Source organism: Colletotrichum jinshuiense, chromosome 4 (assembly GCF_051148585.1).
Source record: "Colletotrichum jinshuiense chromosome 4, complete sequence".
Lineage (NCBI taxonomy): Eukaryota > Fungi > Ascomycota > Sordariomycetes > Glomerellales > Glomerellaceae > Colletotrichum > Colletotrichum jinshuiense.
In genome coordinates, this window is record NC_139311.1 from 2,043,449 (window position 1) to 2,055,771 (window position 12,323).

At 52.6% G+C, this 12,323-nt stretch overlaps 3 protein-coding genes across 3 annotated transcripts; 1 reads left to right on the plus strand and 2 right to left on the minus strand.

The window, feature by feature from the left end:
• Positions 1-6,053: 6,053 nt before the first annotated feature.
• EsH8_IV_000511 (uncharacterized protein) lies at positions 6,054-7,814 on the minus strand (the record flags this gene model as incomplete). The annotated part of the gene is made up of 1 exon (XM_083265401.1): positions 6,054-7,814. One exon carries the CDS (start codon positions 7,812-7,814, stop codon positions 6,054-6,056), a length of 1,761 nt encoding a protein of 586 aa, XP_083124296.1.
• An 878-nt stretch (positions 7,815-8,692) lies between these two features.
• Positions 8,693-9,711, plus strand: EsH8_IV_000512 (uncharacterized protein; the record flags this gene model as incomplete). Its single annotated transcript, XM_083265402.1, has 3 exons — positions 8,693-9,086; positions 9,133-9,619; positions 9,669-9,711. 3 exons carry the CDS (start codon positions 8,693-8,695, stop codon positions 9,709-9,711), a joined length of 924 nt encoding a protein of 307 aa, XP_083124297.1.
• Positions 9,712-10,565: 854 nt separating this feature from the next.
• Positions 10,566-11,231, minus strand: EsH8_IV_000513 (uncharacterized protein; the record flags this gene model as incomplete). Its single annotated transcript, XM_083265403.1, has 1 exon — positions 10,566-11,231. The coding sequence occupies one exon, from the start codon at positions 11,229-11,231 to the stop codon at positions 10,566-10,568; it is 666 nt and encodes a 221-aa protein (XP_083124298.1).
• Positions 11,232-12,323: the final 1,092 nt, after the last annotated feature.

Consider the following 12,323-nt stretch of genomic DNA (forward strand, 5'->3'; position numbering starts at 1 on the left):
AGGCATGCAGGCTTGTCCCACGCTCGCGCTCACTAACATGCCCGCGGCCATATGTCGGGAAAGAAATTGGGGGGGGATACAACAAAAAAATGCCCGCGGCCTGCGGCGTCCATTTTGGGACAGGAGCCTGACATAATCGCATGCTGCTGAGGGCAAGCCGTGACCAGAACCTGCCAGGTGCATCGATCGGATGGAGTCGGCATGTGGCGATAGACGCAAGTGGCATTACGTGGAACTACATCAATCATTCCTTCTGCCAGGCCCATCTCCTGTTTCGGGGAACAACGTCAGCGAGCAGCCCATCATTTTCCCGTTGAAGTGAGGTGGCCGCAGAGCGGCGTGGCGCTTGGCATTGTTGCTCATCGCATTGTGTTGCGCTGCCCTGTCCGCCCTGCCGTCCATTGCGTGCGGCACTCGCACTCCAATGACCACATCATCCAGGATCTGGGGGGCACATGTGTCAAAGGAAGTCAAGCTTCCCGGGTTTTGCAGTGCGATTCGATGGGTGACATGGAAGGGTGGCAGTCAGGGCAGACGGGGCGGTGCCGTGCAGTGCAGCAGAGTACGAATCGGGGCTCGCCAAGACAACATCTGCAATGAGAAAGCAGTTTTGCGAACGGCAGTGGGCTGGCTGCATCCAGGCGCGAGATTCAGATGCGTTCCGGGCCAACGATGGAGGGGCATCCGTGGCACCCACGGCAGCTTCAGCCCGTACTATGCGGTAAGGACGGCGTTGGAGGGGTTCTCTGCCCAGGGTTTGAGAAAAGCCAAGACGGGGTCTGCACAAGGTGGACAAGGGCCTTCCTGTGGACTGTGTGTTTAAAGTCTTGGGAGGTCTTGGACGACCTCATAGCGTGGGATAGAGGGGGGGGTCATTTGCAGGAGAAGCTTGCTTGGGGGACGACGTTCCGTGTGTGTTTCGCTCGCTCGCTCTCGCTGCTAGGGAACGGTTGGCTGGTTAGGTAGGGAGGCGATGATGGGCCGCCGTACCTTTCTTTGTCGATTATTTTTTATTATTTTTATTACTATTTTTATTTAATATTTTTTTCAACCCCGAAAAAACTAGACGAGGGAAAAAATCTTTTCCTCTCTCGCCCCTCAGTCAACCGGCTCATTTCGGGACTTTGGCTTTTTTGTGTGAGGTGAAAATGGGCGGATGGGGAAATGGCGAACAAAATGACAAATGGCCGAGGGCAGGCAGAACAGAGCAGTGCCTACACTACCGTGAGGTGCAGGTGGCTGGATACCTCTTCCCTGCAGACGCCCAGTATCGCGTCAAGCGCCGTACTGTCAGGCTGTATGAGCCGCATGCCCACCCCGCACAGTGCCTGCGCAAGCCGATGACGTTCGCAGCTGCCGAGCGGATACCTGTAGAGCAAGTCGGGGGCACCCCAAGAGATACTAAGCCGGCCTGACGTACCGAATCAAAGGTCAAGCCCTGTCTCCATTCTTCATCGGCCCCGTCACGGCTGTCTCCTTTTCTCTTTCCTGCCTCTCTGCTTGGTCCAGTCGATTTTCGCCGTGCAGTTGAGTTGGCCAGACACCGCGCACATCCCATCCCGCCTCCTCTTCGCGGCTTTTCCCTTTCGTTGCGCCCCTCTTGCGACCCCTGTACCCTTGGTTAGCCCTGAGCCCTGTTCGCCTTCAACCTCTTTTTCTCTCTCTGTCTCCATCCCTCGACTGCTGGCAGTGGCTTGCTTGCTGCCGTACCACCCTCAGTGCTGTGCTGTGTTGTGCTGCTCATTCCGTCAACCACACTGAGGCACAGTCCCCGTCCTTCCTGCACTCACTCACCTCGCTGCGTATGGTCCTCTCTCCCCTTCCCTTTCCCCCATCCGGCCATCACTCGGGCGTCTGTAACTCCCCTCCTCTTCTCACCTCAGGTCGTGTGACTCTCAACACTAGGAGGAAATCGGGATTGTCTTGACTGCGCGGCCATGCAACCATGGAGCCCCCATGCACTTGTGTAACGTTTCTTGGCACCCACACCTTGCTTTCTCATCCGTCATCTCAGGCAATGAGCTCATTGTCTTTCGTTTCCCTCATCGACACTGGCTGCTCTCCACGCCCATTTCCGGTGTCGAGTTCCGCCGCCTCGCCGACATCCGTGGCCTTCATGGCCTCCATTCATCGCCCGGCAACCCACAGCTGTCCGTCCTTTGCTGTGGGTGCCGCTGCTTCTGTCCGGGATGTTCCTTTCGTCCTTGCCATGGATGGTCTGTCGTTCCCCCGGGCCTGATCAACCGCGTTGCAGTTATTGCAGCGGCAGCGCCAGACACTCGGGGCAGTGCGCTCATGTGAAGCACTTCGGCCCAGCCACTTGCAGACTAATGACACACGAAGCTATAACAACTCCGACTTGAGCTATTGCTGAAACCACAGACAAAGGAGCCTCGGGCCAGAGGCTAGACCCTCTGCGCGTCCAGCTCCCATCCCTTTTGGTCACCAAGGACGTGCTACGTAGTTCTGCTAATCAACTCACTAGTCGAGCCAGGTGCCCGTGGTTCGGTCGGCGGTGGTTCATTCATCTCCCCTCCGCCTGTCGTTTGCAGTGGTGCTGTGCCATGTCATGAGCCGGGCATGCGGCAGACACGAGTAGTCAATCAGAGACATGTCGACGACACAAGACGAACCTGCCAGTACCCGTCCCAGATTGCCGGTACGGTCACATCATCTTCCTGGCCGTGGGCCATCTCTGGCCTCGCTAAGGCGGTACATTCCCCCTCACCCCCCGACTCTCATGGCATCCCGAGTGGACAGAGACACGGGCAGGCAGACAAAATCGTACAGACATGATCCTGCCACCAGAGATCAGAAACACCACCACGGCACTCCACTCTCGCAGTGTTGCTTCCCGCTATGAGGCATTTCCCATCCATGTCTTTCAACCCCTCCTTGCTAGCATAACTCAATTCGACTCGTCGACTCGACACGACTTTTCCGATGCGGCGGCGCCCGTTCCTGTGTGTGCCTCTGTGAACCTGGACTGACTCCCCCGTTTCCTCATTGGCCAACACGCAAGTCAACTCGACACCGCATCTCCGGTGCTCATCTGCCTGCTTCAGATGACCTGCCCGCTAGCACCAGGCGAAGGCGCCCGGGGATCTATCTCGCATTCTCCTAGCTACAGCAGCCATGTGCTAGCTTGCAGGCTGTCCAACGGCTCCAGGGAGGTCAGAGCTCCCTTCACACCACCCCATTCCGTCTCTGTTGCGTTGTTAGGCCTTGCTACATAGCATGGTGCAGTACAGGTGAGGTTGTTTTGGGGTGTCTGGTCTGCACTGGTTCTGCAGGACGGGCAAACAAGCATGGGATAGCTGCAGCTGGCGGCCTCTTAATTGCGGACCTCTGCCACTCCTCCTCTCCGGCCCCAGCCTGAGTTTGCTTGGCTTTGCAGCTTTCATCTCACCCCCAGTAGTACGACGGCTTCCCCTCACCGTCTCTCCGAAAGTCCCACGGCCGCAAGCGGTAATTTCACTGCTTCACTCCTGCGATTGGCAGGTGCGCCGCATCCCTGAAAAAGGCTTGGCCCTGCCGGTTCCCTGTTCACTCGGGGAACTGAAAAACCGGGGGAACTGTCCGAAAGACAGGGCGCTAATTCCACCATCAACCGAATGACATCCGGCCGCGACTCGACCACTTTTGGTGGCGGGTAGAGAAGGCTGTGGGCAGGATGCGCTGGTATTGGTGCCAAGAACCCTTTTACTTTCCTACTCGACATTCGATTACGTCGTCTTTATTGTCATTCCGTCTACCGCCCGCACATTCCTTCTGATTACCCGCCCAAGCCGCTCCATTGGCGCGGGAGCGAGCGTAGGTAGGTAGGTAGGTTGCTTTGCATGCCTCGTAAGAGTGATCCCACTCTTACCGATATCTCTCAAGTCCAAGGGAAAGGAACCCGCGTCTCGACGTCACGGCCGCAAGTGCGGTCTAACACCGCCTTTGTCTTCCGGCCCCCAGCCCTGGCCAATGGACTGGCGGTGATGTCGAGATCTCACCTGTCCTCACCTGTCTCGGCGCCCTCGTGCAAACAAGCTCGCATCTCAGTGGCCGTCCCGCTTCCCAGCAGCCTGGCGTGCTGTGTTACGCCATTACGCACCCTCCCCGTCCACGGCAGGCAGCGGAGGCCAGCCGAACCTTGGCGAGCATGTGGCCGCGGCTAGATATCAAAGTCAACCTTTTCGGTGAAGGGGGATCGTTTGCCAAAAAAGAAAAGCCTCCCCTCCCCTGGTCGTGCGTTTCCGTTGGGAATCGCCCCTAGTGTCTACGGATTGGCTCAGACCGTCTCCCCACACACGTGGCTGCCGCAACTCTCGTACAACTTCACGATGCACATCTGGCAACCCCCTTAGTGCCCGCAGCACCCCACGGGTACCTGAGGTGTTCATCGGAACTCACTAGTCAGCCCTACTGGGATTATGTACAGCTCCGTATTTTTCCAGAGCCTTATCTTTCGATATCAAAGGGAGAGGTTTTTTTTTTCCCCCTCTCCCGCTATCCCGTTGCAAACCGCTACCCGTCCAAGGCTCGAGTATGACAGGGGGTAAGGAGGAGGAGGGGGAGGTGAAGCGGTGAAGCTATGTTGCCATTCGAAAACCCATCGCGGCGATCTTGAAGCATCAGCTATCATGATTGGCGGCACATCTTCCATTCGTCCATTGTGTTTGTTGTGCGCTTCAGTTGCACGTAGTCTCACACGTGGCTCCCATCTGTTGTGGTCCAGAGTCCAACCTACGGTCTGTTACAGACATTGTGTCTCTCTTGCCAAGTTGTAAGCCGTCATTTTGTTTACGTTCTGTCAGTTATCATAGACTATGCACGAGGGGATAAACAAATCGTCTCATTGGGCGGCGTGGGTTGAACCTTAGCTCGTCTCGTATCTTTTGCCCTTTGTCTATCTTTATCTCCTTATTGTCCCTCCGGCTTATCTCAGCCCTCATGACCTAGTTTTGGATAGGCGGTGCGTCGTTCATAGTAGACAGTTATGGGGGGGGGGGTTTCTCTCTAATCCCTTGCGCCTAATTATACGTTGCCTGGTACAATATCCTGTTGGTCGAAACACGGCTCCGTGGAGTTTTGGTGAGACTACTAGACTTTGGGATAAAAGGGGGAGGGGGCGGCTGGTTCAGGTCTTGGTGTTGAGACATAGGCGAGGTCCAGCCTGTTGCTTTTTTTTTTCTCTAATTCATGCCGTCGGTATCGTGGCTGGCAGCCCTTCCGTCTTCCGTCTCGCCCTGTGTCTCGTCCCTCATCTGGGCGACGGGTGAGGCTATTGAGGCGTGAGGCTTGTCTGAACATGTCGGTTTCATGAGGTACGGGGGCATGTTGCGGTCACCAGGCTGGCCCAGCGCCAAGACTTCTACATGAGAGAGAGAGAGAGAGAGAGAGAGTGTGTGTGTGTGTGTGTGTGTGTGTCCAACTTCCCGGTGTACTACTTTTTGGGGGCATAGCATCGAGTAGGATGGTTCTGCACGCCATCGGCATCATCTCGAAACATAAACCCGAATTCTTACTTTCTGTTCAGGGGTTCTCGTCAATGTTTATATGCTTAAGGCTAGGTTTTCCAGTCAGCAGGAACTCATTTGGCAGTCTGCCGGGAGTTGGCAGGCATGTGATGTAGGGAGCTGTTCAGTACAGAATAGTTGGGCGAGGCTCGTTGCTGCAATACACACACACACACACACACACACACACACACACACATATATATATATATATATATATATATAAAGACTTACCCCTTTTAGGCTTGTCACTGATGCCGGGATGGAGACTGGGAAGCATTTGTTTGCACATACCACCAACTCCTGTCATTAGCAAGCTTAAGAACAGGTACACTAGATGAATAGAGGACTATGAGCTCGCTTGTGGCAAAAACACCAACGAGCTCCCTTCAAACACCTGCCTCAACACCCTACATTGCGTATCATAACCAGATGGTGTAACTTTTCAGTAACATCGACCTGCAACTATCCAGATTCATCTCTCAATAAAAACCTTGAGAGCAACCAAAACAGTATGATGGGAAACATAATGACTGATGAATACCCTGTCTACGCGATAGCGCCTGTGTAACTGCTTCCGGACTCCATACTCTCATCCCATCCAACCCACTCTCCATTCGGCAAATACAATCCTAGGACCTCGTGGTTCATCGTTACTTTGAAAAGGTATTTCTCCGACTGCTTCGTCCCAACAGAATACGCGCTGCGGTACTGGTACTCGTAATACTCGGGGCCCTGGTTGGCGGCTGGCATTCTGAACCACCCGATGTCTTCCAATTCTTTGGCCGGAACATCCCTGACTGTCGTGGGAAGATTTTCCTTGAACAAAATTAATGAAACCACCCCGGGCCGGTGCACATCTAGGCAGAACTCCTGTCGAATGTTGCCCCTCGCCATGATTTTTTTGAGTCGGTCGCGCTCGCCTTGCTCTCGATAACGTTGCCAAGTATCGCACAATTCGGAAATCTTGTCGACTTCATGTCCTGCGCACATCCAGGTCTTGTAAGCTTGCGAGAGATGCCTGCTGTTGCGTGAAGTGTCGAACACTTGAGTAATGTCCAAGTACCCCTTGGAGACTTGGTCTACTGTTACGCCGATGACGGCGGCATCTGCCAGAGCTTGAAAGATCTTGGATACGTATCCGTCAATGAGCGGGTTGGCGACCCAGCCATATGTTGCTAGGTCTTCGACTTTCGAACGGAGGAATTCAACGGCGTTCTTGACATCCCTTGGGTCGTGAGGACTGGGTTGACCCAGGTGCTCGATCAAGTCTCGATACATTTGAACGACCATGTAGGCCAGATACTCGCTGGTGTCCTGGCTCCTCTCGATGAGTTCGTTGGCATAGGAGCAAACTGGAAGTGGCTGCATATGGGGATTCTTCCACCACAGGTCGTTTAGGTGCCATGCCCCGAGGAATGAGCCGCGGCAACGCTCGATAAACCCAGCCTCGACGCTGGTAAGGAATTGTTCCAAGTCGTCGGATTGTTCCTTTTTCTGACGCTCCTCTTGCAGCTTCGATTCGATATCGCCGTACAGAACAAGGTCGAGGTACCTTTTACGTTTGTTGGCCAGGGCCTTGAGCTCCCTTTCCTTCCCATCAATCCATGTCGTGTCGTCCATTTCGAGCCGATAGTCTCTAACCGCTTGCCCCCGTTGGCCTTCTAGCCTCAGCAGTTCCGTATGCTTCTCCCGCCTCACAGATTCAATGTGACGTGCAAGGGCCTTCATTCTCATTCGGCCGTCCATCTGGTTCTCGTCCCGCACATAACGGACGTTATCCCATTGTTCCTCGACGTTCCTCAGAACGCGCAGGTGCTGCATTCTTTTCATCTCCTCTCGACTAAGAACATCGCGGTTGTTATTTCTCTGGCGCAAAGTGTCCAGATTGGCCTCGAAAGTGCCTGTGTCGGCTGGTTTGGCCTTGCGCCGGCGTATGGCCGCATCGCCGTGTCCATCGCGACGACCAGACTCCGCATCCGAACCCGAGTCGCTATCGCCATTGTCTCCCGATTGACCCTTGCGGTTTGATTTCCTCCTGGGAGGGCGACTTTTGCTGGAGAAGCTCATCTGCGGCTGAGTAGTTGGTGCTGCTTCCGCTCTCGTGGTCTGGTCTGCCCTCCGCCGCACGCTTCCGGGAACCTCTCGATACACGGGGGGCGGGAGGTTCAGATTGTCGTTGTGGGGGGGCTTGATCCCTCTTAGCATGAAGGCATTGCCGTCATCATGAATCTTCTCGGCCGAGGTCGACTTCAAAGGCCGTTTCTGAACACTGGCGACATGGGTCAGGCGTGATTCGACGGGCCGCATGTTGCGAGGTCCTGGCGCAGACTGCGTGATGGGGTTTGGATTTTATGTGACGTAGTGAGTAAAAGGCAGCAGGTTTATTTGGCATCCGTGGGAGAATTTGATCAAACACATCAAATCCTATACAGTTTTTTTCCGAGAAGGCTCCCTGCCTTACATGTAGTCGGGCGGGTTGAGCCCATTCAATACAGGCTGGGGCTGTGCCTCCCTGTTCGAGGCAACTGGCTGCCTCACGCAACCAAGCAACATCTGGTGGTGAGGCGGGGCGTTCATGCAGCTAGGCGTCTTGCTAGGCAATTTCACAGCTCACATGAGCTTCACATTCGACAAAATTACCCGGGGTTCCAAAAGCAAGGCTTGCTTCCAACTGGTTTATCCGACCCTGTGAGGTTTGAGAAAGGTGTAGTCCAATGTTGACTACGAGTTCCGCTGGTAGCCCCCCGAGCAATGTCTCTAACCATTGATGAATTTGGGACAGAGACCTCCTTGCGTTGCCCGCGATGTTCTGGCTACGTCCAACGTGCCGGACGAGCAGTTCATCGAATGAGGCTGTCAGCAGCCAACACTGCGTCGTAACTCGTCGGATGCCTCATCATGTCAAGCGAATGTAGAAGTTGGAGGGTAATATCCACAAGAGGTTGCGTGGTAAGACGGATGGCAGCTCTGGCCTAACCTCCCTGACGAACCAGTGGCTCTGAGCGACCCAGCAGTCAGCCACCCGAATCTGCCTTGTCGCAACGCATGCACCGTACATGACAGGGGGATTTAATCCCTCCACCACCTCTAATCGCTGGCATTTCGATGCACGAACTCGGATTCAACAAAAGACATATTCGGAAAGTTAGTGTGCCATCCGATACCGGCTACTATTTACAAGAAACATGTCCGCTCGACAGTCGACAGATTCCTACACATTGCAGTCGACAACGTCCGGTCAGTCGGTAAACCAGCCTTCAAGTAGTGCGACGGCAAACGAGAAGCCGACTGAGGAAGAAGTGCGTTTGAGGCCTTGGAAGTACATCGGATACAGGGGGTACTCGAAATTCATCGCGTCAGAGGACAATTTCTTTCTGCTACGTCGATTTGATGTCCTAAACGTGCGTGTGGCACTGGCGCTGCAAGATGAAATCTCCCAGCTTGAGCAGGAACTCGAAAATATCGACAACATGACGAGTGAGGTCAACGGGCCAATCTTCAATAACGGAAGTTTCAGAGGGGACGTAGAGGACCGCTCGCAATTGGTAAAACAAATATCGAAAAAGCTGAGGCATTATAGTGAGTGAGTCTTTCCCTGACACTAACCTATGCTCACAAGCGCCAGATGAGTTTCTCATCCAACAAACGGCCCTTAAGAAGTATCCAAAAACACCAAACCGGGACCGAAAGAACCTCAGAAACTGGCACGAAAACCACGATCTCGCGGCAATTGACAAAGACGAACAGAAGTATCTGGATCATGACGACCTCGTGTCCGTGGCATATATGGAAAAGACGCCTCTGAGGAAGGCTATCGATAGTTCCCTGCGCCTTCGCACGCTTCCAATTTGGAAAAATAAAGAAGTCGAAGCCCCTGATTATGATGCCCAGGAAGTCTCATACTACTCGGACAAACGGATGGATGCCTTTGCCTCAGCAATGATCACTGCCATTGGTGTGACCATGCTCATCACCCCAATATGGATCTTGCAGAGCATGAAAGATCTCAAAAGCAAGCTTGCGGTGATCACAGCGTTCATCTTCGTGTTTCTGCTTGTCCTGTCACTGGCAATGGTGGCCAAACCCTTCGAGGCCCTTGGGGCTACTGCGGCGTAGGTTTCCCGGGATCCCGCAACTGTTCACTTGCTAACCTGCATCTAGGTACGCTGCAGTGCTTATGGTTTTCATCCAGCTTGGTTCATAGTCCCCAAGCAGACTTCAGTACTTCACAAAAAAAAAAAAGAGAAAAAAGAGGGAATGAGACGAAACTAAATTTTGATCTAGTCATTGGATACCATAAAGTGTCATGTCCTTGTGTAATTGTAGACGAAGGTGTATGGGTATTAAAGAAGGGCCAAACAAGCCCGTATCGAAGGGAATAAAGGCTCTCCTGGACCAAAGTCGTCATATTTATATTGGTTATAGGTCTGAAGTTGGTGTTAAAATCGTATCATATAGTTGCACAAGACGCACATAAGTTACTCCAACAAGCCTAATGCGTAATCGACAGAACAGCCCACCCAGTTTGAACGGCATGACTGGCCTGTCCGCAAGGCTGTTGATTTACAATTGTAGTGTCGAAACGAAAAAGAAAGGCATCGGCCGAGAGATACCACGTTCTACAACAATGATGCGAGCCTAACTAGTAAAAACTAAGAGAGCAAATCATACAAAACCAAGTATTCGCTGGTCGTCACCGACTCAACTACTAATTCGGCTCTCACTGGCCCCTTCTAGAAGGAGCGGAGGCAGCCTCTTCATGATGGCTTCAACAATCCGAAATGGTGGGCATTGCTCCTTGAGTTTAGACACCAAGTGGCAACTCTTACAATTACGGAGATGGTCTATGGAAGGTTCTGGCCGGGCCCACGTTGATAATGAGAGACCATCACTAAGTGGATTGCAAGTTGCTATCCTATCGAATGCGGCTGTAATGTAATAATAATAGTAGATACATCAACTTAGGCCAGTCCTATTCTCTGTCAAGAGTTCTGATAATATTCTGCGTGAATTTTGAAGACGCTGACCTATCGTACATTCACCATCCGCATGCGGAACCTACACCGTGACAGCAACCACCTTGCCACCTTCGGTATAATAACCGTTAACTGGAGCAGCCTGACCCCCTGCTGTCGTGATATAGAGGACGTCTCGATCTGTGGGGGTGCGACCAAAAGCAGCCGAAGTTGCACCAGGGATCAAGGTGGAATTCAGTCCTCCCGCCACCAAGGTCCTCCTCCCATCGAGAGAAATGGCTTCCACTGAATTGTATCCATTCTCCGTGATATATGCGATGCCTTCCCTGGAGAAGACAAAATCGTCTCCGGGAACTTCAGTAGCGATGATTTCGTACGGACCCAATGCCTTTCCCGTGGCTCGGTCAATCTTTACTCTGCAGAATAACTCCTTGAGAGCATTGACGTAGTATAGGTAGTCCCCTAGGATTCGGATCCCGTTGATGCCCAGTATGAGAGGGACGTCTTGGACTGGCTTCATCGTCTCGTCTTCGAGAACAATCTCGTAAGCCGTGGTCCGGATATTCAAGCGCCAGACGACACCTCTAACCGAATCCGAGATCAAGACAGTATCGTTCTGGTGATCCAATGTGGTCATGCCGTTTAGAAAGCTGGCTTCTGGCATCTGTTCGATCTCCGAGATCTTTTCGCATTTCCCTCCTCGGTTGAAGTCCACCTCCCATACAGAGTATGATTTTGGGTCTGACATTCCTCTACTGATCGAAAAGTTTCCGGCGATGATTGCAAAGACGTCGGGAGCGGTCTCCGTTATTCCCAGCAAACTAAGAGCGTTTGCTTGGTCGAAATTCTCAATAAGTTTTGCTTTGCCGCGGACAGGATCGATCTGGTACAGCTCCGGTCGGTCGATCAAGGTTACGAGCAGATCTCCATTGCGTCGAACTGCTATATTTTCAACCCAAGTTCCGTTGGAGAACTGAAATACCGTTCGAGGTTGACTTTGACGAGGCAGCTTCGTAATGGTTCCTGCTGATACTAATGTCTGACAGAGACATATGGCAAGGGTAAATAGGAAGGCAATGTTTAATGCCATCGTGTTAAAGGACTTTGAAGGAATTGATGGTGTGTGTAAGATCACATCTATGGCTCGTTCATGTAAAGATATACCCCCGAGATAATATACCATTGAAGGGGCTACATCGGCATCACGGAAATCAAACCGACCTCGTCCGAAATCATTATAAATCAAGAAGCGTCTCTTCCTAACAGGCCCTAATAAACGCTTCGCAGATACGGATTGACCGGCTTCTCAACATACCATAGTTGGTTACTGATCATACACCCAAGTCACGTTGCACTCAAACCCCGAAATGAGTCTTCTACCAGCCGCTGCTGACGGCCCAATTCCCGGCATTGGAGAGTACCTAATATCGGAGCGCTCCCTAGCCCCTGACGCCGTGATTCGGCGACGATTACTAAACCTGTCCGAACCAGCATTCCTGAGGCGTTAACTGTGGGCAGCGATTGCTTCAAGCGAATGAGAAAGGAGATGCCTTGCCCATTGGGGCGGTCAGCAAGACAATAGTCGAGTATCTCAAAGTGTGTCAATTGGGATGATGTAGGAGAAAAGTCTGTGGAGTAAAAGGTAGTCAGGGTCCCGAGTTACGGGGAACGGCGTGGTACCCCGTGCGCCCATTAGTCAACGGTGATTCGCGGCTGTGTGCAATTGTGAAGTTATCCCATTAAAGGTGAATAATTGTCCTCTACAAAATGGTACATTTTCGCGTGATTGTGACCTTACATATAAGAGATACTCTAAATTAGCTAGTTATTTTAACTACAG